The 25,031-nt window shown below is 38.5% G+C and overlaps 2 protein-coding genes across 3 annotated transcripts in view; one reads left to right on the top strand and one right to left on the bottom strand.

Moving 5' to 3' along the window:
- Nucleotides 1-378: 378 nt before the first annotated feature.
- On the top strand, nucleotides 379-10,534 carry LOC107095374 (cellular retinoic acid-binding protein 1). The gene is made up of 4 exons (XM_015391436.1): nucleotides 379-523; nucleotides 2,481-2,659; nucleotides 2,858-2,971; nucleotides 9,167-10,534. The coding sequence occupies exons 1-4, from the start codon at nucleotides 454-456 to the stop codon at nucleotides 9,218-9,220; spliced, it is 417 nt and encodes a 138-aa protein (XP_015246922.1). The 5' UTR covers nucleotides 379-453; the 3' UTR covers nucleotides 9,221-10,534.
- LOC107095362 (paired amphipathic helix protein Sin3a-like) overlaps nucleotides 10,130-25,031 on the bottom strand; it is a 17,358-nt gene continuing 2,456 nt past the window's right edge. The window contains exons 1-20 of one of the 2 annotated variants that reach the window (XM_015391426.1): nucleotides 24,342-24,530; nucleotides 23,987-24,169; nucleotides 23,784-23,890; nucleotides 23,374-23,683; nucleotides 23,020-23,271; nucleotides 22,785-22,937; nucleotides 22,541-22,696; nucleotides 22,338-22,424; nucleotides 22,095-22,213; nucleotides 21,774-21,999; nucleotides 21,460-21,576; nucleotides 19,587-19,825; nucleotides 19,324-19,507; nucleotides 18,525-19,107; nucleotides 17,396-17,565; nucleotides 17,011-17,184; nucleotides 16,827-16,919; nucleotides 16,561-16,655; nucleotides 14,535-14,742; nucleotides 10,130-12,410 (exon numbers count right to left, since the gene is read on the bottom strand). In XM_015391426.1, coding sequence (XP_015246912.1) covers nucleotides 12,192-12,410; nucleotides 14,535-14,742; nucleotides 16,561-16,655; nucleotides 16,827-16,919; nucleotides 17,011-17,184; nucleotides 17,396-17,565; nucleotides 18,525-19,107; nucleotides 19,324-19,507; nucleotides 19,587-19,825; nucleotides 21,460-21,576; nucleotides 21,774-21,999; nucleotides 22,095-22,213; nucleotides 22,338-22,424; nucleotides 22,541-22,696; nucleotides 22,785-22,937; nucleotides 23,020-23,271; nucleotides 23,374-23,683; nucleotides 23,784-23,890; nucleotides 23,987-24,169; nucleotides 24,342-24,530 — 3,864 coding nt within the window. In that variant the 3' untranslated portion in view covers nucleotides 10,130-12,191. Of the gene's footprint in view, nucleotides 12,411-14,534; nucleotides 14,743-16,560; nucleotides 16,656-16,826; nucleotides 16,920-17,010; nucleotides 17,185-17,395; nucleotides 17,566-18,524; nucleotides 19,108-19,323; nucleotides 19,508-19,586; nucleotides 19,826-21,459; nucleotides 21,577-21,773; nucleotides 22,000-22,094; nucleotides 22,214-22,337; nucleotides 22,425-22,540; nucleotides 22,697-22,784; nucleotides 22,938-23,019; nucleotides 23,272-23,373; nucleotides 23,684-23,783; nucleotides 23,891-23,986; nucleotides 24,170-24,341; nucleotides 24,553-25,031 lie in introns of those variants that run through there. The other variant, XM_015391417.1, reaches the window with a different exon arrangement.

The raw sequence follows: 25,031 nt of genomic DNA, 5'->3' as shown, positions 1-25,031 counted from the left end.
TTTATGTACAAATAAAAACCAGCCCGACTGAATGAAAACCATTCTCAATAGAAACGTCGGCCAAAATTTCCCCTCAGCAATCTGAAAGACTCTGTGCAATTTATCATTTGATGGCTGCTGTGGTTGCCAATTTTATTCGGTTTGAGCTCTGTTTGTTCCATGGTGAGTTAAATCATTGAATATCTGCTTTATGCTTTTACTTTAGTTGTAGTTGCCAGATATTAAAATATGTTCTGAGGGAGTAAACTATCAGAAAAGTGTGTAAATGTGTGTAAATATGTGTCTGCAGAGGTGGAGGGGAGGGGGGGTGTCCAATGTGTTGGATCATTACACACAGGGAGGAGAGAGGGAGGGAGGGAGAGGAGAGATGGACGGAGAGAAAGAGCCTAAAGAAAGGCAGCTGAGGAGTCAAAAGATTGGAGGCGTTGGTCGGCTCACTACAGGACAAGAAAAATGGCTGATTTTTCAGGTACCTGGAAAATGAAAAGCAGCGAGAATTTTGATGATCTGCTTAAAGCTTTGGGTAAGCACTGTTTTTTTCTGTTGGTTAAATGGTACGTTTGTTTGTTTTACACAAAGACTGAACTGGGACATATTTTTACAAATCAAAGCAGTGTAAGACTGATAGATCACATCTAAGGTCATCCCAGAACACTAAAATTATACGGTTTTACACCGATGTCTTCAATCTGTGACTTTAACTCAGAACTGCAGGGTTTTTTTTATGTATTTGATGAAATCTGCAGGGAGCAGGACTCTGCCTAAATAACAGAAGCACAGTGTTCTTGCTCTCTGCATTAGTTTGAGTTCATCCTAGATAACGGTGGAAACAACAGAAAGCAGCTTCCCGTTGGATTGTTTGCTGTTCTGTTGTCTGTTTCTTCAAAGAGGTTCATAGTTCTTCCAAACTTTTATTGGACAGGATTTATCATAATCTACCGGAGAGTCAAACAAAGCAGACAGGATCAACATTCTTCCCTCTCATCACCCTCTGCTACGACCTCCAGATTTGCAACATCTGTTGAAAATTTTCTCACATGCAGCTGCTAGAAAGCCCCTTTTTAAAAAATAGATATTTTAAAAAAAAGAGAGAACAAAAATATTACCTCTGACATCCTCTGATAGAAGGCCTGTTCTAAAGTTTTCACATCTTACATTAAACCCTCTAACTTAATGTATTTTATGTATAGAAAGTGAATAATTGTGCGGTGGGAAGGAGAGGACACCTGGTTTTCAAAGTCTTCTACTATGATTCTAAAAAGGGGATCAGCTGCACGTCTTTTAGGATATTTCTCCATCAGATTTAAACATCCAGGGATGGAGACTTTTCAGATCTGTGTTTTACAAAGTGACTAAAGCTTCCTCCGATTGGATGGAGATCATCTGTCAACATTAGTCATTTTGACATTGATTCCCAATTGGATTTAGGTCCGGATCCAGACCTATGTGATGTCACTCTGGAACCTAAGCTTCAACAGACACCATCTGATTTTTAATTTTTCCCGATAACTCTTCATTAAGCCCCCTTCTATCCATCGTTGCCCAGCCTCACTATACATTCTGAGAACAAAGCATGATGCTGCCACCATTATCGTATCGTTTAGGAGGATTGTCTTAGTGATGAGTCCTGCCATAGTTTCTCTCAGAAGATTCCTCACTTCAACTTCCTGGCTGTTTCTCTGATTTCTCTTTGTCTGGTTTAGGGGAAAAGGTTTATTGTTTTTTTCTTTATTGTTTCCATTTATTAAACTTCTGCACAGCTCTTCATCAGACCCAGTTCACAGGGTCTTCAGTGGTTGCCATGACACTTTGCCTCCCAACGTTCTCGAACAAAGCTAACAGAGAAGATTAGGGGACAGCTACTTTTATATTGAGATCAAATTGACTGAAGCTGGTTTAATTTATTTTAATTTGGCTAATCAAACTTAATTAAGGTTTATTAACTTTATTGAGGGCCTTTTAAAACCATCTATCATTTCCTTTCCTCTTCACAATTCCGTACAAGGCCAATTCGAAGGGCTTTACATGAAGTAAAAAATAAAATAAAAAGAAAATAAAAGTAAATAAATAAATAAAAAAAAACATAAAGCAGGTAGTAAATAAAATAAACAGTTGGACCACAAAGTTATACTATTAATACCTAATTTATTGTAAATTCAGCAGTACAAGGAAGCTCTAAACAAATGGGTTTTTAACTCTGATTTAAAGGATCTCAGGTTTTCAGCACTTTTACAGTCAGATAAGTGGAGCATAGGAACTAAATGCTGCTTCTCCATGTTTGGTTCTAGTTCTTGGTGTACAGAGTAGGTTTGAGCTAGAAGACCTGACTGGTTTGGGAGGTTGATACACTGACAACAGTGATTTATAGACTAACAGAAGGATTTTAAAGTTTATCCTCTGAGCTTCAGGGAGTCAGTGGAAGGACTTCAATATAAGGACTCAAAATCAATATTGGATTGACTTCTGTGTCTGAATCTCAGGAGTGAACGCCATGCTGAGGAAGGTAGCAGGGGCGGCTGCATCCAAGCCCCATGTGGAGATAAAACAGAGCGGCGACCACTTCTACATCAAGACCTCCACCACAGTCCGCACCACGGAGATCAACTTCACCATAGGCCAGGAGTTTGACGAGGAGACGGTGGATGGCAGGAAGTGTAAGGTAACTTTAACCAACCAGTGGATGAACTGCTGTTAAGAAAATAAAAATGCACAGATGTATAACAGTGAAGTAGAAACACCCTGAAACTTTAGTGTCATAATTGGGATTTACAGTAGATCCACTCAAATAGCCTCTGACTGTTTCCCTGCAAACAGGTGAGGCTGATTGTGAAGTTTTTCAACTAATGATTTTCTGCAGAGTTTGGCCACATGGGAGACAGAAAACAAGATTTACTGCAAACAGACTCTGCTGAGCGCGAACGGTCCAAAAACCTTCTGGAGCCGAGAACTCAGAGGGGATGAACTCATATTGGTGAGAGTTTACTTCTGATATCATAATGATGAAAAAGGAGAGAAGAAATTTGCTTCAGGCATTGATTACAGTTTGAACTCACAAGAACGGCCTCCTTTTTATATAACGCTTTTTGTTTGCTTTTCTTAATCTGGGGTTTTCAAACACACTCGTCGTCTTAGAGTGATGGATTTATAACAAAATCTCCAAACAGATGTTTGGATGATTCACAAAGTGACAGACTTGGAAATCACTGCCTTTATTCACATGGGTAAACAGCACACAGGGCTGGGGTGAAGGAACCGTCTGGGTTTTATTTTAAAAATGTACGTATTTCCATGGGAATCACAGATTCTTCCAGGATAAGATCATCAATCATATTTCATCACTGTGGGATAAAATGTTGTTCATGAATAGGTCACCAAAAGCACCTTTTAGTGCTATTGGCTCTCCTGCTAAAATAAGAGGTAAATATTCTCTATTTGACTGCAGAGGCATAATCACACATGGAGAGTTCTAGAGAGGGGCCAACGGGGGCCAGGGCCCATGTTGAGCTGGTCTGACCCCGTTAAGGCCCCTCTAGTACTGGATCAGAGATGGTGACCATTTTCTTTTGCTTTACTGTTCTGTTATTTTAAAATTAAGGTGATTAATAATAATTTCTCAGTTTTATTGAAGTTCTTAATCTGATTGAATTAAAACCAGTTATTTTCATAAATATGTAATATTTATGCACTATGCATGTGCATAATAACAAAATGTTTTTTTAAATCTTTTATTTAGCAACCTATTATTTAAGTTGCTTATTTTTCCATGTAAAGGGAGTTTTTTAAAACATTTTTGAAACAAAAATACAAATTTTCAATAGGAACAACATAACATTTTAATGAAACTAAGTCACGTGACCAAACTTTTGCCTTGATTTTTTGTTCCAAGCTTTTCTGTGTTCCCATGAAAACATGCTGGCCATCCCATCTAAAGATGTAATATTTTCACACTGTAGTAAAATATCCTACACCTTTCTTTAATATCCACGTACATTTTATCATTGGTATCATTTTTTTTAGGAGACCAGTATATTTTTGACTCCCTGTAGTTTGCAGTCTGAACAGGATCCCACTCCTCGAATTAGGACAAAGACGTCTGACAGATGTGTTTTTATCTTCCAGAAATGGCTTCTTACCTAAATATTCTCTTATATACAGTCTGAACAATAACTACAATCTTTATTCTCTCAGAATTTCAATTAGTTCATCTATTTTAATAAGATACACCCAAAGTAAAATGCCTACAGAATAATTACAACCTGAGGGATTTTTTTAGAATAGAAGAATGAAAAATCACTTTATTGTCACACATTGGCGAAATTGGGATGTTACAGCAGCAAAAGATTATAGCAAAATTGGTCACACAAATGTGGAGGTGCCTATTTCTGCTAACTTAGAAAAAATCTTCTAGCTGTCAATCACTGCTGATCTAACATTTGTCCAGCAGAACTTCCACTAGTAGAATTAGCAACAACTTTACACTGGAAAAACGGTCTAGAAATAAGTAACAATTTCTTAAATTCAGTGTATTTACCCTTAATTTGAGTAGGTAAATTAGATAGTGTGCCAATGGAATGAGGGTTTTTACTCTTAAAATATGATTATTAGATAAAATGCACTTAAAATAAGACAATGTAACTGTGTTTTCTTATTTAAAGTGTAAATTGTCTTGTTCCATTGGCAAAATGTCACTTTTACCCCCTCAATTCAAGAACAAATGCACTTATTTTAAGAAAAACTGACTTATCTAGATTTAGATTTTTTCCAGTGTATAAAACAAACGGGCTGTTTTTAATAGAGTATTAAAGGACGGTTGAGTGAAAGAAAAGCACTTTAATGAGAATATAATCCAGGATTTGGCTTAAAGGTTATTAATTACTGATTAAGAAGCGATGTCAGAAGCATCTTTAGATGTTAGTGGTGTCAAGTCTTCTTTTTGAATGAAAGTTTTAGCTTTCATACTGAAGTTTAGCTTTCTGCTTCCCTCTGCTAAGCTTTGTGGATATGCTAATAGAGTATTCTGTTAGGGCCTGACTGAATGTATCAATATCTACTGTAATGACTGTGATTAAAAGGTTAACAAAATCAACTGACCTGAAGCCCAAAGATAATAGATAGAGGATGATAGACGCCAGAGTCAACTATAGAGAACAGCTGTCTGATATCAGTTATACATGGACACACTGGTCAGTGGGGCAACATTCCTGTATCTAAAATACATTTTTATTTATGTTTTTCAATATGTCATCTCTATTTGACATAATGTAGAAATGTATTACTCTAAAAATCAACCTTTAGGCTCACCTTTGCGTGGAAATTATACTGTAAATTCTTTGTACATTTGAGGTAAAAATATACATCAGGGTTATTTTCATATGGTTCTATGTGTGAAGCATAATGTGGTAAAAATAAAGAACCTTTTTAATCCATAATAAAACAGCCTGACTTTTAGGAAGTCGTCTGAAATCTCCCAGTAAACTGAAAAAACATTTAATCACATACTCGGAATCTTTAATATAGCACATATGAACAGAGTTTGTTTTTTGTAGTTTTTTTTTCCCCCAATGAAAGCAAAAACCTTGCAGCTTTTCTCAGGCTTCCTGCAGAGAAGCAGGTTGCAAGAGTTGAACGTTTCGCTGCTTCATTTGTTGTTGCATTCCTCCCGACGCCTCGCGGCCTTGCATCCATCAGAAACACGTCTGCTTCCAGTTCCCGCCTTTGAAAAGTTTCGGGTTTTACTGCCCAGCTGGACATTTAAAAAAGAAGGAAGCGGTCCAGCTTGGCTTGGACTGAGATGTCTGTACGGACACTGACTCACTCCTCTCTGCAGAGAGGCAATCAGGGAAACGTTTGGGAGAGGCAGTAATTTGGACTGAATGTAGGTTTTCAAATGAGACAGAGAGTTATTCTCTCTAAATGTGTTTTTGTTTAACACAGGGGTGTGTTTGTATATTCATGCTGGAGTGATAGACCATAATCTGATAGGCATCTTGGAATCGATTCTTTTGGGAAGGTTTTTTTTTTTTTCACTATAACAAAAAGATCAAAAAACATTTGTGAGAGAAAAAAGGTCAAGATGGACTCAGTAAACTTTAGAGCTGCTGCCTGCGCAGGCAGGGATGGTTAAAGTTCCCTAATGGTTGGGAACACCACCTGTGTTTTTCTCAGTTTACTCTAAAAAATATTTTCCTAGATCCTTAATATTTCAAATCAAGATTTTCTTAAATACTGAAAACATTTTGTGTATTTACTTGCTAACTTTTTTATGTATATTTCATATTAAATGAAAAGATCTTATTAATCTTAATTACAAGAGGTTAAAGCACAATGAATATAGTAAAAAGTATAAATAAAAAGCAAAATAGATCCTGCAGAGTTCTATTGAAACAATATGAGGAAGAAACACAAAGCAAACAGTGCCTTTAGTATAATATTAATAATAATAATAATCTAACTATAAAATTTAAATATCATGAATCAGAATAGGAATTAAAGTGACTGAATTATGGCTCAGATTTTTGCAACCACCTGATAAAACAAAAACCAAACCTTTATGTATTCTTGCAAGCTACTTGGATGCAAATAAAAAACTCATAAAAGAGGCAGGCCATTTCAAAATTGCTTCAGTTTGCAAATGTTGGTAATAAATCTGAAATCAATTTAGACACGAGCAGTACAGCTTGCCTTTTAATTCCTTGTTAATGAATACAAACGGTCATAAGGGTTCATTAAAGGCTGCCATCCAAGTGAGCAGCAACTGATTGTTATAACATAAAAACAGTGCAGGAGATAGACTGACTAAATAATTAAAATCTTTTTTCAGTTTTAAAACAGACACTAATCAGTTGTAATACTGAATGGCAGCATATTAATTCAGACTAAAAGGTTTTTTTTGTGATAATCCAAAATGTTATTCAGTAATTTCCTTTTTTTTTTGTCAGCTAATGACAATAAAATGTTTCCTACACTCTGTGAGATCTCTGATAAACAAGAAGGACCATTTAGGGATCAGTCAGTATGTTTGAAAATAGGAGAAAAAACACACTTTCCATGCATTATGCCTACATGTTCAGTTCAGTATTTTATTTAATACATTAATAAATACTGGTAAAATTCCAAAAAGGTTAAAAAACAAACCACTGGACTTTGTTTCCAAGTTTAAAAACTTTCACTCACTTTTAAAACTTGGAAACAAAGTCAAGTGGATTGTTTTTTTTGTTTGTACTTTTTTGGAATGACTATGACCTGGATGACTGAGAATCTTCACCATCTTCACCTGAGAAGAAAAAAAATGCAATCCCATAATATCAACCTTATAATAATATTGAAGGTAGGTGAATCTGGGATAACTCAGGGAGTGTAGCGCTGCAAGCGTCCTCCTCTGCTCTCTGGCCTCAATGATCACACTAATGAATGCTAATGAACCCTGGTTCTACCTTCATCTAATACCCCCCCTCCCCAGATGGAGTCGTCACGGCTCAATTAAGCTTAGCTCCAACATTTCTTTCCCCCTCATTCTGCTACTCCACACTGCCTGGGGTAATGACACGTACCGCTGCATGATCCCTTTTTCTCCAAACCTCCCTAAGAAGCCCATAAATCTCCAGCACTCCAGTGTTTTAGTCCAGAAAACAAAACATGTGATTAAGAATGCAAACCTGACAGCTGCCATGCTCAATTAAAGTCAATTTAAATAACAATAGCCTGCGCTACAGTCCGCGTCTGTGTTGGAGGACAGATTTTAAAAGAGCTGTGTTCATTATGGAAATGTCAGCATCCAGAGTTTAAAAAGCTTTTTATTGTACATGATAATCTTAGAAAAAAAAAAAAAGCTGTTTTGACCAAGAAGGTTTTCATCACAGCTGCATGTCGACAGAAATTAAACTATTACAGCAGAAGGTTATGATGCTACATCACCCTAAATGATGAATGTGTTGTTTTACTGCTGAGATGTGAAGAATATGGTTTTATAAAAACATTAGTTTGGTTCCAAGGGGACGGTCTGCAACTGTTTGATAGCTGATTTACACTTTTTAAATAAAACTGCACTGCTCTGAGAAAGAAAAACAGGGAAAAGAACTGGGAAGTCGTGGGCTAATGGTCAGAGCAGAGTTATGTTCTGAGAAGGCTGGGAATACAGGATTCCTGAGGAAGAACCAGGATAAGCTGCCTGCTGCTCCCCAAGTGTGGAAGGCTAAATAAAAAAAAATAAAAACAGTTTTTTACTAAAACATTAGATCATTAAAAATTAAATGTAATTATATAAATTACTTATCCACAAGGGGGCAGTCTGGAGCACTGAATCTCTACAACAGTCAGGCTGGTAATCATCTATGGCTGCAGTTCTTTTTAATTAACAGTATTAATAAACAAACAAATCTAATTATAAAATCCTCTTAATATGCATAGATGTTCTGAGATTATTATTTCAATTCAAAGGCAAAATATCACTTTTAATCACATTTTTTATTGTTTTTTATTCTTCAAGTGCAAAGTATTAATATTGTTAAAACAATTTACAGTGAAGTATTTTATTTTATTTTTCAACTCTTCACTATTATTTTATTTTTAAACACTGCTCTAAGGTCCACATTTGTGTGGCCATTTTTTCTATAATCTTTTTGTTGCTGTAAAACCTGAATTTCACCATTGTGGGTTAATAAAGGAATTTTCTATTGTATTTTATTTGTTGTTTTGTTCATCTGTTATTTTCTAGTGTGTTGTTTCTTATTTGTGGACCTTTTTCAGCACTTTGAGTAAAGACCAGATTTTTATTTTTATTTTATTTGAGCTATAAATAAAGATAAAGATCCAATTACAGAGAATCCGCATCAATATAAATCCAGTACTCTGCTATTGGACTAGGACATTTTTTGTTGCTAAGCAGAAACACGATTTCTTACCAAACAAACATTGATCTGGTTGGCGATTTTTTTTTTTACTGACATACATGCATCCGTTTGCTGTGAAATAATCTGTTATTTTTTATTTTTTTTTGGACGAGAGGAGGAAACGTTTGGAAAAACTAGAGGGAATCTGTCTTCAAAATACCAAATGTAATGAGAAGCTTCTAATGAAGCAAATGATCATGATCCTAAAGACGATAAACTAGTTAGCTGTATAAGTTATTTTTTTGTCTAATTCTCCTTTTCCTCTCATTTCCTTTCAGATCTTTGGAGCAGATGATGTGGTCTGCACACGGATCTATGTACGAGCACAGTAGACATCCATTTAACACACAACTGACCCGTCGCCAAGAACTACAGCGCTAACAGCTCAAATATAGTGCCTTGCAAAATTATTCATACCCAAAACTTTTTATTTTCTAATGTTACCAGGAAAAAAAATCTATTTGTTTGGATGAAATCTTAGCAGTATTAAGTTTCATACAAAAAGTGTACCTGCAATCATTTAGACTACTTTTTTGAAAAATCTTCTTGCTGTTCGTTTATCCATCCTAGAAACTCTTCCTTCTCCACTTTTATCCAAGTCTGTTGAAGCTTATTCCCCCAACATGGTGCTCCCATGTTTAAGAAGTTTGTTTGCAGAGGATGATTGAACATGCTCACTTTGACGTTCAAGGCCTGAGATAATGTTTTTAAAGATGAGTCTGGTTTAATCGTCTCTATAACTTTCTCCCTTTCCTGCCTGATGTGCTCCTTGTTCAACATGTTGACTTAACTGTGTGAAATCTTCCCCCAAAACAGCTGTTTTCATCAACTAAAAAGAACACGTTTGCTAAAATTACACACAGGTGTTCTTTGGTTTATTAGCTAGAGTGGCAGTTTATTAAACGTTACCAGCTTCACTTTAGAATTCTGCATCTTTTTTTTCAATAAAGCTTTATAATTAACAGTGGATCCAGCCTTATCACCAACTATATTTACCATAACAAGCCAGCAATTGTTGTTCTGCTACCAGTTAACTGTTAACACTAAGGGAAATAATCTTTTTTTTTTTTTCCTTTCTTTACCTCACTGGTCCTTTCACTAAAAGCAGCAATGTGTCTTATTAATGTGATAAAAGGTGAAAAGTTCAAGGAGTTTAAATACTTCTTTTCCCAAACACTATTTTATAACATAATTTAGGAGACTGAGTTTAGCTTTACATGCCTATAAATAAGTGGCATTAGTTTTTTTTTTTTTTTAGCATTACATGCAGAACTAAGTTGGTCTAATCCAATAAAAGTGTTAAGAAAGTTTGATGCAGGACCCTCCCCTCTCTTTTTGCAAATATCATTTATGTGCTGTAAAGGGATCTGGGAATGAGTTAAGACGGGGTGCTCTATAGCAGGGATCTCATGGGAAGATGAGAAACTTAGATAGGTTTGTGGTCTGTAGGAGGGAGCTAGAGAACCAGGAGGGAACGCAAACACGCCCAGGAGGAACAACATGAACAAAGGAGATGAATGTCTAACAGACATGAAGTATTATTTCCACAGAATGAAGGCAGAAGAGTTTCAGTCTACTCAAAGGATATTTTAATGCCAAACACCAAACTAACACTCATATACAACATCATAAAAGTCAAGAGAAGTGACACATTAATCGAGGAACAAACAATCTCTGTATATTTACAATCGGCTCCTCTAGGACTTCCTGCTTTATTCTGTAACAAACACGGCAAATACAAAAATAAAGACCCAAGTATTAAACTATTCTGAGATTGTCTGCAGCTGGATACTTTACTGACCGCTGCCTTTAGTGGACCTCCAAGAAAACAGAGTTTTGGTGTTTGTCTGGAAGCTTCCTTTTCGTCTCAGAAGTGATGCCTGTTTGTGGTAAAAGCCCCCCCCCCCCCCCCCTGTGTCTGTCCATGCAACATGTCAAGTAAAATTAAATGACATTCTGCTGCTTACATGTTCAGGTTTAATGTGTGAGACCCACATTCCAACATTAAATAATAAGAACTCCTCTTTTAAATCTAATCTCATCTAAAATATCAAAAGAGGACATTTCAAATCTATTAAAAGGCAAAATGAAATAAGGGCAATATAAAGTCTTAGCTTACACGCCCTCATGGGTTTTCAACATCCACATTTATATATTCCAGCAAGAAATACAAATTGACTTTAATAATCCACGACTTAAGAAATTATTGCTCGTTTTTTTATCTGCAGAGAATTCCCAATGCTGATATTTACCCAAATACTTTTATCGTCGACAGATTATTAAAGATAATCTTGTGTCCAGTTTGACTGTGATAAGTTGAAATTTCGCTAAAAACTCCTGCAGATTGGAAATATTTAGCAAAGTTCAATACAGGAGGAAGTTTGAAGTGCTGTTCAATCTAAAAGCAGCCACACGGTGCATTTATAAAGGAGGACAAACGGCTGCTCAGCTACATTCAATCATCTTAAAACTGTGAGTTTTCCTAAAAACGGACCATAGAAATGCACATAAAAGGGACCCAATTATTTCATAAATGAGCTGTTTTTTTAGTTTGTTTTTTTTTTTACTAAATTATCACTTTGGGAAAACAATGAACAGATTAAAATAAAAAGATAATTAGATAACTTCTTTTGGTTAAAAAGAAAAAGTAAACAGTAAAAGTTGCCTTCTCTTGACAAAAGTCTTTGCATCTTCTGGCTAACTGATGACACTATATATAGATATATGTATTATCGTTTGCTACACAGCAATGACAACCGATAAAAAAAAAAAAAAATCTAATTATAAACAAAATATTTACAAAAACATCTCAGGCAATTATAAATTACTGTTCTTGACACATTGTTTCAATGTCAAGCATCTAGTAGCGCAGGTACCAGAAATGTTGAGTCTGTTTTTTTTTTTTTTATGGACGTATAGAGCATCATTCCACCTCGACCACCGACTGAAAACGTTCACAGTCTAAAGGAGGTTTACAGCTGAAGTCCAAGCAGAGATATCTTAACAGAGGTAACTGGGATTTCCCAAAAAATTAATGTTTTTCAATCCTTCAGCTGTTTGTTCAGCTTTGGTGGTGGAAATCAGCGAGTTGGAGCCGCTTCCTTTATGTTTACAAAACGTTTGGTTACCCTGATGGGTGCCGTTTTTTAAAATATATCTGTGGAAGGTTATAAAGCAAAAATATTGACCTGGGAAACAAAAACAAAATACAACTAATAGCTCGTAGCAGCAGAGTCCAGTTGTGGAAGGTTGGAAAATTCATCGGTGGCAGTTTGTTGTGTGAAGATGCTTAAAACAGTTTAACTATAGTGTCCTGTACTGCACCCGGTACTTATTGATTTTGAGATAGTGGAGGATCTCAGGGCTGCAGGTGGTGGTGCAGGACAACAGTCCCTCTTTTGCGTCACCCATCAGCCACTCGTGAGTGCTGGCTGCCATTTCACTAGTCACGTGTTTCTGGGCCCAGGTGTCCAGCCAGGTCTGAAAGCGTCCGTGCAGACGTGTGTTCACCCGCTGATGGGACTGAAACAACACAGACAGGAGAAAATGAATTAAGAGGGGGAGAGGGAAGAAATGTGCACTGAGGTGGTGGTGGAGATGAAAATATGCATCCCACATGCCAAAAGACATAGAAATGTAACTGGTAAATGCTGAAATTATATAGATAGAGATCCATGCATGCATGTAGAATTAAGCACATTTCCAGCCAACAGTGAACTCCCACAATAATGGACTCTGGACAAGCAAAAAGTGGAGGTCAGGAAGCAAAGACACCTAGAAATAAAACGTCTACATGCTGCTGGTTACTGCAAAGAAAAACCTAAATTAAACCTCAATATAAATACTGGTTTAAAAAAATAATAAATTACCATGTCGACTCCCCCTAGTGGTCAAACACTCATCCATCGATCGTATTTTTTCTTCTTGCTGGTGTTTTTATTTTATTTTTTTTATTACCTATTGTCTGTTTTATGTTATTGGATTTGTTTTCTGTTACATTTCTGGATCATTTATGTGTTTTCAGCGTAATTATTATATTTTTTTCTTTTTTGGTTTGATGTGCCTTGAAACCAGTCAGCCTCAAGTATAAAGGAGCCTAATCAGAAAGCCAGCAGCAAAATATCTGATATTTCGGTCTAATATGAACAAATAAAATCATGTTTTTTTTTTTTTGTTTTTTTTTTTTTTAGTGTCAGCAGGTTTTAAAATAAACTGAGCATTTTTAAAATGTTACACATCAAGAAGTATTTTCATATTTTCTTCCCCTCTTAGATATTATTTTAGACAGCTGCTATCTATTCTGAAAGACTCCAGATGGACGTTAGAAGATAAAAGGTTTTTCTAGGGCCTGTTTTAAAAGACTGAAGTTAATCAATGTGAAGCACCAGCAGCACAGAGCCAGCAAGGTATTGCCTAAATACCCCACTGATGCTGCATCTGAAGCATGTTGCTCAGGAAGGTTTTGAGGAGGAGGAATTGACCTCTCATGATTTTTTTTTTCTTCAAAAAACTAGTTTCAGTGTTACATTAAAGCCAGTTTCTTATTAAAACAACTAAGAGAGAAGCTGAGCGAACCGAGGGGATCCCTTGCATCGTGTAATGCTGTGTTCACACCGAACGCAGCAGGAGCAGCTTGTTTACATGGAAAGTCAATGGTTGACGGGCATCAAGGCGCAGTAAAATGTTCTGCGGCGCGTTTTAAGCAGCAGGAGCAGCGCTTCTGAGCAGCTGAAGCAGCGCGTCGGGAGGGTTTAAGCATCTGATGCGCCGCAAACGCGCTGCTGCTCGACATGGAAAAATTGAACTTTTGCTGCCGGATGCGCCACATAAACCAATCAGAGACGCTGATCTGGGAGCTGGCAGGGAGACAGACATGGCTGATGATACGGAGCGCTACGATCACTCCTCTGAAACGCCTAAATTAACTTAAAAAGCAGAAATCTGCCGGCAAAACATGTTCGCTTTTATTATCCTGGTGCCTGCAGTTTAGATTACCTACATGAAAACTGCTTTCCAGCCGCCGCCGCGAACCGCGAGGAGGCGACCGGGCCAGAGGCTGCTGTTGAATGGGATTCCTACTGACAGCGCACCGCCGGTATGTGGGGGTCTGAGCGGCTCCGACAGAAATAATAATATGGTAATCTGTATGAACTGACTGCATTGATTAAGTTTTCATGTGGATTTTCCCACTTAAAAACATATTAAAACTACTTTATTCTCACTGATCACAGCAAATATAGCTGCAAGGCATAGAAAGGATAGAGTAGCTCCACCCAACGCGTGTCAGACCCACTTTTGGACCGCGCAGTGAGAGCAGCAAAGCTGCTTCAGCCGCGCATCAGAATAAACTGGTACAAGCAGCAGACGCGTTTTTGCTGCTCCTGCTGCGTTTTGGTGTGAACGCAGCTTAAACCTGCAGAATCACCGGAGGCCTGGATTCAAACAGACAACCTTCTTACTGAAAGGAAGAGTGGTGACTAAAAACTAAAACATCCAAAAAGCTAATCAGCTGCAAATGACTGTAACTGACAAACTTCAAATTTCTAATATTCTACAATCCAAGTAAATACTTTACTGATACTGATTCTAGATTCCTTCTATAAACTTTGGAATAGCTGCACTAAACCTGTCAATCACTGTACTCACCTGGTGAGCTCTAGAGAGTGCGGTGTGTCTGTACATGTAGTCCTCTGACTTGCAGACGTAAACCATCTTGTAGGAGTTCAGTTTGAACATGCACTGCATCTTCAGCTCACTGCTGCCATCCTGAGATTTATCTGAGGCGCCTTTAGTGATCCGTTCCTGCTGCAGCTGCTCCCATCCTCTCTGGCATTTCCGTATCCGCCTCAAATTCCTTCAAATAAAATAGATCAATTAGATTATGTAAATATAACTGACTGAAGCCAGTCAAAAATTCTCTAAAACATATTTACAAGAGATATTCTTAAATCATGGTTATCCTGTTATGTGGACACTTAGCTGGAAAATGGGCGGTCACAATACAGGCAAGAAAACCTCATTTGAGAGAACAATTTTTCCAACATATGCATTCCAACTCACCAAGTATCAGCTTTAATTTTAGGGAGTCAAATCATTGGAGGGAAATGTGGATCTAAAGGAGCAGCAGAAGCACGAGTCGTAATAATTCGGTATTGCGCTCTTTTTTGCACAGCGGCATTGTTCAGATTTAAAATGAAAAATAAAAAAACAAAAGCTCTGTGAAAAACTATTGATTGATTGACCCAATTTTTGCGCAGGAGACAAAACAAAAACAATTAGTCACCCCACTGGAATCAAGGTTTTAAATGTGTACTTACCGCTGATGGGTGAGGACTGAAGCCATGAAGCATTTTTTTTTTTTTGCATTCAGGGCTCCACTTAAAAGACATGACAGTGAGGCCAATTTTTAAATTAAACTGTTGGAGAAAAACACCAGAAAACTGCTGCTTGACAAATTTACCATATTGAAAATACTAGAGTACAAACTTGCACCAATGACGAAACGTGTGCAATGACCATGAGGATGGAAACAGAAATCAAGGAATTTCTCTGCCGCTGAGAATTAATGTACAGTTATGCTTCTGATCTCCCCCACATTTAATGAAATGGGGAAAAAGAAATAAAGATGGGCCCCGATGTGCAATTACAGCCAAGAAACTGAGTTAAGAAACACAAAAAGTGAGTGACCATTTGTGCTTTAAAAAAATGAAAAACACAAAATAGACATATTTCAAATGTAACATTCAGGATTACATCTTTCTGGCGTCGCTGTAAGGCGGCAGGAAAGAGACGAGTATGAACAAATCATTTACACATCCACTTTATTAACAAACCCTAGTTTTCTGTACAAGCTTTGAAGATCATTTACCAACATGTTTCTATAAAATAAAATAAAAGATTATCATATGCATTATTTTGTTTACAAAGAAGTAAATATTCCCAAATGTCGCAACCAGAGTATGCAGTTACATACGGACATCTGACCATTTAAAGGTGCATCAGTCACATACAACACTTTGATCTAAATACAATCACAAACATAGAGTATGACATGATAAAAAAAAAAAAAAAAAAAGAGCAAGACTTCCTTATTTCCAGGTCTTAGACTTCAGTTAAGTTTATGAACTTAAGGGTCAGGTATCTAAAGCCAACAGTTAAACAAAAGGACGAAATGATTTTAGCTTTAATATTAGAATAAAAAACAAGAGGAAGATCCCTCACTCAATCAAGGAAACAATATTTTTAAAAATCCTTCATAATAAATAAGATTTCTGTTAAAAACAAATTGAATAAATGAACTGTTTACTTTCTAAAACAGGTGAACAAATAAAGTGCAAACTCCCATGAATGGCAGTGTTCATCTTTAGAAGTGAAAGCACTGTTGTCACTTTAAGAACCCAACTGTGTCAGTTTGGTAAGCTGAAATCCTGAAACCCATTAAGTTCTCTTACTAAAGACAAAACAGGAAGAAAAAAAAGCAGAGCCTTTAAAGTCCACATTTCATTTGATTGTAAAAAGCTCTGCACGCCTGGTCTTGCTTTTAACTCTCACACTTAGTTGTTTTTGGCAGCTTGTTTGACGTGTTGGAAATAATGCGACAACTTAGCTGACAAGTGCCTCAGAGCACAGCCTGATGAGCACAGACAGGAGGGAGACAGGGCTGGGGTCTCACCTGGGCAGGAAAACTGGTTTCTGGGCCAAATGCTCACGTAGCTCCGGGGACGCAGAGTCTGAGTTCAGGTATCTGCTCACGTAGTCTGACCATTTCTGTGAGAGGAAAGTCCAGGAGACAAAAAAACAACAACTAAGCAACCAAAATGTGACATTTCATTTCCTATTTATTCACTTTTCAGTTGAAAATTGTTCATTTCAATAGAGAAGCTTTTCTCCATCTGCAGATTAATATGCTAATGGTGTAAAATACTTTTGGACACTTACTTCTGCATCTGCCGGCTCATCAGAGTTCTCCTCTTCTGTATCCAGCAGCTCTATTCCCAGACTCACAGTCCCTCGGTTCTTCATGAACATCAACTGTGAAAAACACAATAATGATCAGCTGATCACCAGTAGGGGCCACTTTAAAATATCCTCCATTTATACGGTATATATATGGTTTGGTTACCTTGAAGCTATTCTCATCAGACATAAGCTGCTCTGCCTTTCGCTGGTAGGCCCCCTCTGCGGTGGCTCTGGACGTCTGTGTGGAAATGGTTCCCCCTGTGGCTTTTTTGGCACTTTCACTCAGATACATGTCAGTTACACGCACACAGATGTCATCAGTAACAAGGTGCTGGAGCTGTAAAATGCAGGGTACAGTTTTTAACATTCAGCTCAAGCCAAAGGTGAAATATAAACAGACTCTGAGGAGCGTAAACATAAAAGAAAAAAAAAATAATTCTGTCCCCAAAAAGACAAAGACAGCTAATCTCTAAAACTAAAAATCTTTCTTGCGATTAATTTGCAGAACAGTACTGATGCTTTTCATGGTGTTACTTTAAGGTACTGACCTGCCGGACAATGTTCTGGATCAGTTTGTCCATGGTGAAGGCAATGTAGGCGTGGATGGTAAACATCTCCCTCAGGGAGTCCTCGTACTGAGCCGGCTCCATGTTCCCGTCCAAAAGATTTCGCACCATTTCCAGAAACACAGAGTAGTAGTCTTCAACATCAACATCCACTGCAGACAGGAAAGGACACAGTTATTTGGGTAGGGTTAAATCTGCTCTAGAAGTTCAGGTTAATATGAGCATACTTTATATTCTACGTGCTTTCTTGCCAACAATTTGTCAAAGAGTTAACCCCTATTTATTTCATTTATTTATTTTTTACAAACACTGAAAGGTCCTTTTCCCATCTTCGCCATCAGCAGGCTGCAGCCATGCCCTAAATTCATTAAATTCAAGCTACTTTTGTTGGAACTTGAATCCTCCAATTCTCTGCTTCTATTTGTGCAACGCCTCTTGACCATTTGTTTTTTATAAAAATATTTTTCATCATAAAAAAATAAATTTAATGCTAGTAAAAAAATTAATAAAAAAAAAATTTAATTAATTTTAATTGTATTTAAAGCCTTGCTTTAAAAACAAAAAAATCTTAACCGTCTGTAATGCTTTTAATGACCCACATCTCATTCTTTAAAAGTCTTTATTTCTATTATTTAATAAACTGATAAGCTTTGGTGATTTCTCAGCTCAATTTCTAGAATATTGTTTCGGTTTTCTAATTCATTGTCTTCATATCAGTTTGTGTGCTCCTGTGCTTGTCGTTGTGCCACTTTTTGCCTATTTGTCAGTTTAATAAACTACACTTAACATTAAGAGAGAATCCAATGAGACGTTACTGTAGTGTTGCAACGTATCCTTTACATCATCCTGATGTTCTTATCCATCTCCAGAGGATTTTGCATCTTTTAACTCTGATTTAAGAAGTCATGCACATCAAGACTGTCCAGCAACAGATAACAAGTATTACTGGGATTCACAGCACATGTGCATGACACTTTAACTTAGTAGCAACAAAAAATAATAGTGCTGATATTCTGACACTTTTCCAAACCTAAGTAGAAACTACTTTAAGTAGTTAAAGGTTTGTAGGAGTCGTGTGAAAGCACTGCTAAATTTCAAAACTCTCACTTACTTGGCTCCTTCATCTTCAGCTGGACGGCTGGATTTTCATTCTTGTCTCTTTTCAGGCCCAGCACCTCCCTTTCCCACTCCCTCTCTTTGTTGTCCTCTTCGATCTGCTTCTCAGCCTGCCCATAGATGCGCAGCAGCCGAGAGCAGAGGATGTGATGAAGGCGAAAGAAGACGTACCAGTAGTTGTTCACAAAGAACAGATTATAAGCATCATCTGTGGCCTTCAGTTTTTGAGCTGCCGTGTTGGTGAATAGGAGCTTGGACTTGGAAGGACTGCGGCCAGGGAGACCGTTGTGCTTCTTGGGAGTGTCTTGATTTGTCTCCATTTCTTCCTCCTCCTCTTCATCCTCCTCCTCCAGGTCGGAGAGCTCGCCACGTCGTGCAAACAGGAGGTCGGGGATAAAATGGTGGATTATCTGTTTGATCTTGAACTTGTCTTCTTTCTGAATGCCCACTTGACGTTTGACATGATGGATGATGAGGGCGGCAGCGTCCTCCAAGATCTGGCTGTCATCGTAGGTCAGAGTGATGTGAGGGACGCTCGGTGGCGGCGTGGCAGTTTCCTCTGAGGCTCGCTCCTGGCGCTGGAGAACACAAATTTTCAATCATGTCAAATACAGGAAAGCAAATACATGTAAATAGCACAGGTTGATTTCAAGGACATCCATCAAAGTCCAGAAAGAACATGAAACCATTCCTACGATGAGAGGATTAGAACTGGGTCAAAGTGCAGAAACAGTAGATACAGATACAGATACGGCCACAACAGATCAATGAACGAAAAGTTTAAAATTACTTACATCTTCATATAACATCTCAATTTCATTAAGTAAAGACTTGGAGCGTAGTACTTTGGTGTCGTTCTGCTTGAAGTTTATGCCTTGATGGTCAAGTGACTTCAGATAATACTTCTCATTCTGTTCCCGCCAGATTTTGTTGAACCCTCTCTGGGCTTCTTTCCACTCTTCCTCTTTCATTTTTAACCTGAGCAAGTGGTGAGACATGAACTTCTCAGGATTCATCAAATGATAGCCTGTTAGGGAATTCAAAGTGAGACCTTTACCTTTTCAGAACTATGGGCACCGACACAGCAGGGTTTCTCTTGAGGCCATCAATGATATCAGGAGCCTTTTCTCCATATATCCTCTGAATGGCTTTACGGTGAATAACCTCAGAGGAGCCCCCCATGGTGTTGTCCAGTCTGAATCGCAGCTGCTCCTCAGCTGACATGCGAGAAAGCCTCCTCTGCACCGTCTCCAGAGCTCGTATGGTGGACAGGTTATTTTCCAACACGATGTCCAGCTGCACAGAAGGCAGGAACAGTGGAATCAATCACCTTTGCTTTGTTACGCATGACTTCCGAGATGGAGAAAATTAAAACAAAAACATTTTTACAACCCTGGCTGCGTTTTAGTTTCTGTCCAGTTACAATTCCAAACTCTTATCTTGTGTCATTTTATGTAACAGATGAAAACAAACTTACTGCCTACCCACAAATCTCTTCAGAAAACCTAACTGTACACAGTGGTAGAATCATGCTATGGGCCTGCTTTTCTTATGCAGGGACCATAAGACTTAACTGGACAAAGGCTAAAGCAGCATATAAGGCAACACACGGAGAAGAAGAACCTAGTATTAATCTTGAAAACCCTTGAAAAAACAGTTTAAACCCGGGAACAATCGGATTTTAGAGGCAGTGGGAACAGCTCACTGACGTGTGTCCACCCGGGTCAAACGATTAGGCAGGCAACCAACGTAAAAAAAAAAAAAAAAAAAAAAAAATTGCCTCGGCCCAACAATGTTGCTCTCCATTACTTACTTCCCTGATTTTAGTTGCACTAATGACATCATCAACGATTATGTCACCAGTGCGGCCACTTGATTCACCAAGCTGATACTTGGTGAGTCTAGTGGCCACGCAGCTTGCCAAAGGCCGATTGCTAGCGGCTCAACCCGGTTTTGAAGAATCTGGGTTTTCAGTGGGAGAGCGGCTAAAGATACTTAATTAAATAGGACTGAGGCAGCAAGGTAGGGTTGAGATCTAAGACACAAGGTGCGTCTCCATCAGCCTTTTCTAATGCCCATTTTGAACAAACCATCTAATCAGTAAAGCTTGATAGAAAACAACATTTTTTTAAAAATCCCTCAAACTCGCAAGAACCATTGACGCTCACCTGAGGTGTTTTTTAGATTTTCGTGATAAAGGGTTCTGACATAGCCAACTTTACCTCCCATAACTGATCAGCTATTTCCACTCTTGCTGACTGCTGGATGCTCCTATTCTGTGTGTAAACATCACTGGGAGCAACACCACAACTAGCTTCCATGTTAACGCAAGATCTTGCCCAACAGAAACATATTCATGAAAGGTTTCTTTAATCTCTGCTCCATGTCTGACGACTTTGTCTAACAACATTACACTCTGCGTCACTGGATTAATTTGCTTGAAAGAAAAAAAAAAACAAAAAACAAAAAGAGAAACACATTTAAACTTCCTTCGATCCAACTGGATGGAAGCATGCCAACAGTGTGATGGCTCCCTTAGATTGGCAAATTTAGGTCAAAAAAAAAACAATGACAACCCCTGTGTGTGTCAGGCAAAGAGTGGCTTTATACTGACATGATTAGGCAGATCAAGTGTGCTGATAAAGAACAGATTTCTGGATATAAAGCATTTACTGCAGCGATGCTGAAACTTCAGTAGAACTCCCCCCACAAAGCTCTATACTGAGCCCGCTGAGATCCACTCCATGTCTCTAGACTCTTTTCAATAATCTACCATATTTTGCTACATTGTTGGTCTGTCACATATTTTTTTGACACAGACTAGAAAGACGTTTTTTTCTGTTTATGAGACAGAATATGAGGTAGTTCATGGAATCTAAATGGTTTCGCAAACCACCGTATTAGCATGATGGAAATGGATTATTACTCACCTCAAAGCGCTCATCTTCACATCTGTAAATATGCTCCTCATATTGAGTTTTCTTGGAGCTCACGAATGTGGAATCTTCCGACCACGACGGAAAAGACACCCAGGTATCATTCAAAACCTAATACAAAAAAAAGGTGAAAACTTTCTGCCAACCGGTTTGCATAAGGGATCAAAACAACATTCAATTATTTTTTATTTGCAGTTATTTGACATTTTCCCAGACATATGAAAATAAATAAATTATAAAATAGTTTAATATTTCATCTTGTCTGTTGAATACAACGGAAGTTGCATTGATCTCATGTTTGAACTAACCTCTCTGCACAGTGGCGTTCTTCCTGTGCACTTGGGTTGCTGATAGCTCTTTGGCAGAGCTCTGTAGCTGGACCCCAGCCTCTTGCAGGAAGCGTAATCGATCTCCATAGCTATACCCTCTGTAGAACGTTCTTTGGGTAAACTCTCCGCATGACTCAACTCCCCATGACTAGACTCTCTGTAGCCCAAGAAGTTCTTAAACCAAGTAAAAAGCTCAGGGAATTTTCTGCACAAATACAAGAATAGCCATTAGCAGGAATATTTATGGGTATGGATGTATATTTACAGGTACAGCAGATATCCAGACAGCCACAGACTTACCCCAGAAATGGGATAACTAACTGGACCAGCTCAGTGCGAGAAATCACTTCCTGATTGAAAATGTGCAGACATCGGAGGAAGTTGTCATAGGACTCCGAGCTGCGCAGAGCCTTTTTAACCTGTGTTTCATTAAGGAACAGAAACAAGGGTCTCAAAGGGTTTTAATTGCATCATAAACATGTAAAAAATAATTACTTAACATTATATTGTTAGAGTCCTGGTGCAAATCACAATAAATCTTACCTTCTCAAAGAACATGGTTTCAGTGCTTGTGCTGAGTTTACTGACTTCAGCCATGCTGTGGCTCTTCCCGATGACAAGCGCCTTTTTCTGCAAAGAAAACACATGACAGCTTCAGGTAGAAATGACCACACAACAGAATAAAACAATATATTTTATGTCGACGTAAGCAAAAGAGTAATGCAATTAAAACCGTTTTTGATTACCTTGAAAGGAGGTGTGGATCCAACCCCACCTGGTCTCCTGATTGGCAGACCATTCGGATTTATTCTTTGTTTGTTGTTCAGTGAGGGTCTCTTTACTGTGGGGCCGTGATCATTACGGACCGACTCTGCTCTGTCAGGTGGACTCTTCCCCAGCAGCTACACAAAGGAGGAAAATGCATGATTGCATCTCGAGAGATCTTCATCAGAAATCCAGTAACCGATAAACTAAAGTTCAGAGACTCACCACTGAGCTGTTCGCATCTGGCAGGAACTGTCCAAACTCTGACAGCAGGTCCTCCTGGTTCTTAAAAAGTCTGGCCACTTGAGTGTAGACTTCCTGTTCAGTCAGAGCTGGCGTGTAGTTACCACCAGCCTCTTTAGCATTTCGCTGTTCTTTCTAATATAAAAATAATTTAAAGATGTAAGAGGGAAATTTAATTTTCCTCATAAAATCCCATGATGGTGGATCTTATATTTACCTGGTACGTGTGCAGGATTTCCAGGAAGGCTTTGTAGATATCTGGCTGGCCCTGGAAGCGGTTCTTGATCTTGTTGACATAATTGATGGCGTGGTTAAACTCCACTGGCTGGTTATTCTGGAGAGGCGGTCCGCTGGATGGTGTGCTGCTGACGGCAGTGAGTGGCTGGACCGAAGGAGAACGTGGTGAGGCATACGATGGGATGGATGGATTTGGCTGGCTGGTGGGGGTGTGGGCTGGAGACTGAATAAGCTGTTGAGAGTAAAAACAATGAAAGAAAAAAAAAAAAAACATTCAGTACCAATAAACCACAGCATTTACAGCCATCAATGAACTGATGAATGTATATCCTACCTTGCTGGCTTTGTTTAAAGCAGGCTGAGTGGCGATTGTAGGGGTGGTGGTGGTATGCAGGTTGGTCTGTGGGAGACTCTGGTGCTGGTTAGATGGTTGGCTGGATGCTCCAGCTGCTGTGATGTTTTGTACAGAAATGCCTTGAGGAGTTATGTAGTGTATCTGACCCGGTGTTGTTACATTGACCTGATCGTTGGTTTGAACCTCAATCTTATAACCAGGAGGCAGGAAAGTGTTAAACCCCATAATCAGGTCTGGGTGGCCCTTAAAGAGCTGAGATACACGGTTGATGACTCCAGGAGTATCTATGCTGTAAACAGAAACAGAAGCCATGATACCACATTATCAAAAATATGCTCTAGATTTAACTGTTCAAAACAATTAAGTTGTCCAATAAAAACTGAACTGACCTTTGGGATTTAAATTCTTTCATAATGTCGAGAAAATCATTATAAACTTGAGGCTGATTTCCAAACTGCAGTTTCACTTGATCCAGATAAGACAGAGCATCTTCAACCTAAAAATGTAAAAAAAAATAAATAAATAAATAGATGAAGCATATTTTTTGCAGACACATCAACACAGAGAAGTCTTTTTGGTGGATTGTCCAGACCTTTAATCTCTGAAACTGCTGCTGTTGTCCTTGCACTGAAGATAAGGGTGTAGGTGGATGAACGTGAGCTGGAACCGCTGCCGGTCCCTGCGACAGTACAGCTGGGCTTTGTGCATGAGGGCCAATATGAGGAGTGGTACTGTTGTGTCCAAGTCCACTTGTGCTTTGAGGCATAGTAGGTACCTTAAGGAAACGAAATATGGCAGATATTTCTATATTTAAGTATATATTAATTGTATATATGCAGCTTTCAGATTAGTCTTGTTCTAGTCAATGCACATCCGTCTAGTCAAAAACAGTATGCTTCCAAAAACATGAATATTTAACTTAAAATTATATTTGGCCCACATCATACCTGGTAGGCCTGAGGGAGGGAGTACTGGATGCCAGTTGAGGGCTGCATGGTGTCGGCAGGGGCCTCAACCACAGGCGGGGCCGTGACAAGGGCCCTTGGCTGAAAGCCTTCTCCAGCACCTTGAACTAGGGGACGACGAGGTTGCTGTTGCACAAAAATGGGCTCTGGCTCTTCTGCGCGTCTCTTCATGGTATACACATACTCAACTGAGCTAAAAGGGAAAAAAGTCAAAGAATATGCTCAGGTACTTTTTAAGCTTCCTTTTTAAAAAGTGTAGGTCTTAGGGCATAACAACTTCTAAAACTTTGAAACACATTAAAATACACCTTCTGTCGAGTAAATACCCAGAGGAACTCCAAGGAAAAGAGTCAACAAGGCAATCGCTTGTACCACGAAGCAGGATTACTGGGTTTGCAAAGCTGCCTCAGGTTTTAACCCAGGCTTTCAGGTACCACGGAGCTGGATTCATTATTAGCAAGGCTAGTCACCATGGTAATGTACTCTGTTCGACAAACCTGCTCCGGGTCAGGCTAGCTTTTGGTATTGATCTGAATCCTAGAAAAAGCTCCAGCCAGCATCCATTGAAGACCGGATTTATTTCAGAGCAAAACATAACTTAAACAAAACAACATCAGAGCGAAGGAACTTGTAAACCAAATATAATTTCAAACTTATGTTCTTGACAAATTT

This window comes from Cyprinodon variegatus, unplaced genomic scaffold (assembly GCF_000732505.1).
Source record: "Cyprinodon variegatus isolate N-32 unplaced genomic scaffold, C_variegatus-1.0 Scaffold22, whole genome shotgun sequence".
Taxonomy (NCBI): Eukaryota; Metazoa; Chordata; class Actinopteri; order Cyprinodontiformes; family Cyprinodontidae; genus Cyprinodon; species Cyprinodon variegatus.
Note: the sequence above shows the minus strand (reverse complement) of the source record. Positions and strands in the feature narration are given on the sequence as shown.